This window comes from Phalaenopsis equestris, unplaced genomic scaffold (assembly GCF_001263595.1).
Source record: "Phalaenopsis equestris unplaced genomic scaffold, ASM126359v1 Scaffold234374, whole genome shotgun sequence".
NCBI classification, from domain to species: Eukaryota; Viridiplantae; Streptophyta; class Magnoliopsida; order Asparagales; family Orchidaceae; genus Phalaenopsis; species Phalaenopsis equestris.
In genome coordinates this window covers 86,013-87,333 of record NW_018252292.1, presented here as the reverse complement: position 1 = coordinate 87,333, position 1,321 = coordinate 86,013, and the positions used below count along the sequence as shown (strand labels likewise).

The following is a 1,321-nucleotide window of genomic DNA, read 5'->3' as shown; positions in this document are numbered from 1 at the left end:
ATTTTCTATGATCCTAAAAATTACGATCAACAACTTATAAGAGAAGTGATTGCGAAAATGATTATTGTACATGAGTACCCATTCATGATGGTTGAACATACTTGGTTCAATATATTATTAAAAATGTTGAATCCTAACTTTCAAAGTGTTTCAAGAAACACAATAAAAAATGATTGCATGAAAGTTTACGAGTGCGAGAAAGATAAGCTTAAATTTCGCCTTAAAGATGTTCGCAGGGTTTCATTAACTGCTGATTGTTGGACTTCAAATCAGACTATCGGATATATGTGCTTGACTGCCCATTACATTGATGAATCATGGAAGATAAGGAAGGTTATTATCAACTTTATTGAATTAGAGCCTCTACATACCGGCACTTACATTTGTGATGCAATTTGTGAATGCTTGTTGGAGTGGAATCTTCAGGATAAAATATCTACAATTACTCTAGACAATGCGAGTAATAATGATGTGGCTGCTAGTTCTTTAAAGGCAAATTTTCAATCACGTGGAAAACTAAACTTTCGTGGATATTTTTTTCATGTTAGATGTTGCGCACATATCATCAACATAATGGTCCAAGATGGGCTAAAAGAGATTCAAGAAATTATCCACAATATCAGAGAATCTGTTAAGTATTTGAAAAAATCCCCGACAAGATTGCATAAATTTGTGGAAGTGGCAAAGCAACTAGGAGTTCCAACTACAAGGTCACTGTCCATTGATGTTTCCACTAGATGGAACTCAACTTTCAATATGTTGGAGTCCGCATTTATTTATCGCAATGTTTTTAATCACTACGCAATTCGAGATGGTAACTACAAATGGTTGCCTGATGATTCAGAATGGGTTAAATATGAGAAAATAAGAAAATTTCTTTCAGTTTTCAATAATGTTACGAAGATGCTCTCTGGCACTTTATATCCTACTTCAAATATATTTTTACCTGCAGTTCTGCATGTTAAGAAAATTTTGATGGAGGAGTCATTCTCAGAAGATGAATACATGAAGAATATGGCTACAAGCATGCAAATCAAATTCAATAAATATTGGGGGGAATGTAATCTTCTTATGTCTATTGCAGCAATTTTGGATCCTAGACTAAAACTAAAATTTATTAGTTACACATTCCCGAAGATATACGCACATGACGAGGTTGAGCAAAATCTAAAAACAGCTCAAGATGCCTTGTGGGAAATATATGCAGATTATGTTGTTGAGTGCAATGTTTCTAATGAGGGATTTTCATCTACAATTGATCATGCCAGTTCCTCAAGTCATTTTGACGCAATGTTTGGGTTTCAAGATTTTGTTGTAGCTT

At 34.0% G+C, this 1,321-nt stretch overlaps 1 protein-coding gene across 1 annotated transcript in view; it reads left to right on the top strand.

Annotated features, from left to right (window-relative positions):
• Window positions 1–177: 177 nt before the first annotated feature.
• LOC110038934 (zinc finger BED domain-containing protein RICESLEEPER 3-like) overlaps window positions 178–1,321 on the top strand; it is a gene marked incomplete at its 3' end in the record, with an annotated part of 63,485 nt that continues 62,341 nt past the window's right edge. Inside the window, exon 1 of the mRNA XM_020743860.1 lies at window positions 178–1,314. Within this exon, the coding sequence (XP_020599519.1) occupies window positions 178–1,314 (1,137 nt within the window). The remainder of the gene's footprint in view (window positions 1,315–1,321) is intronic.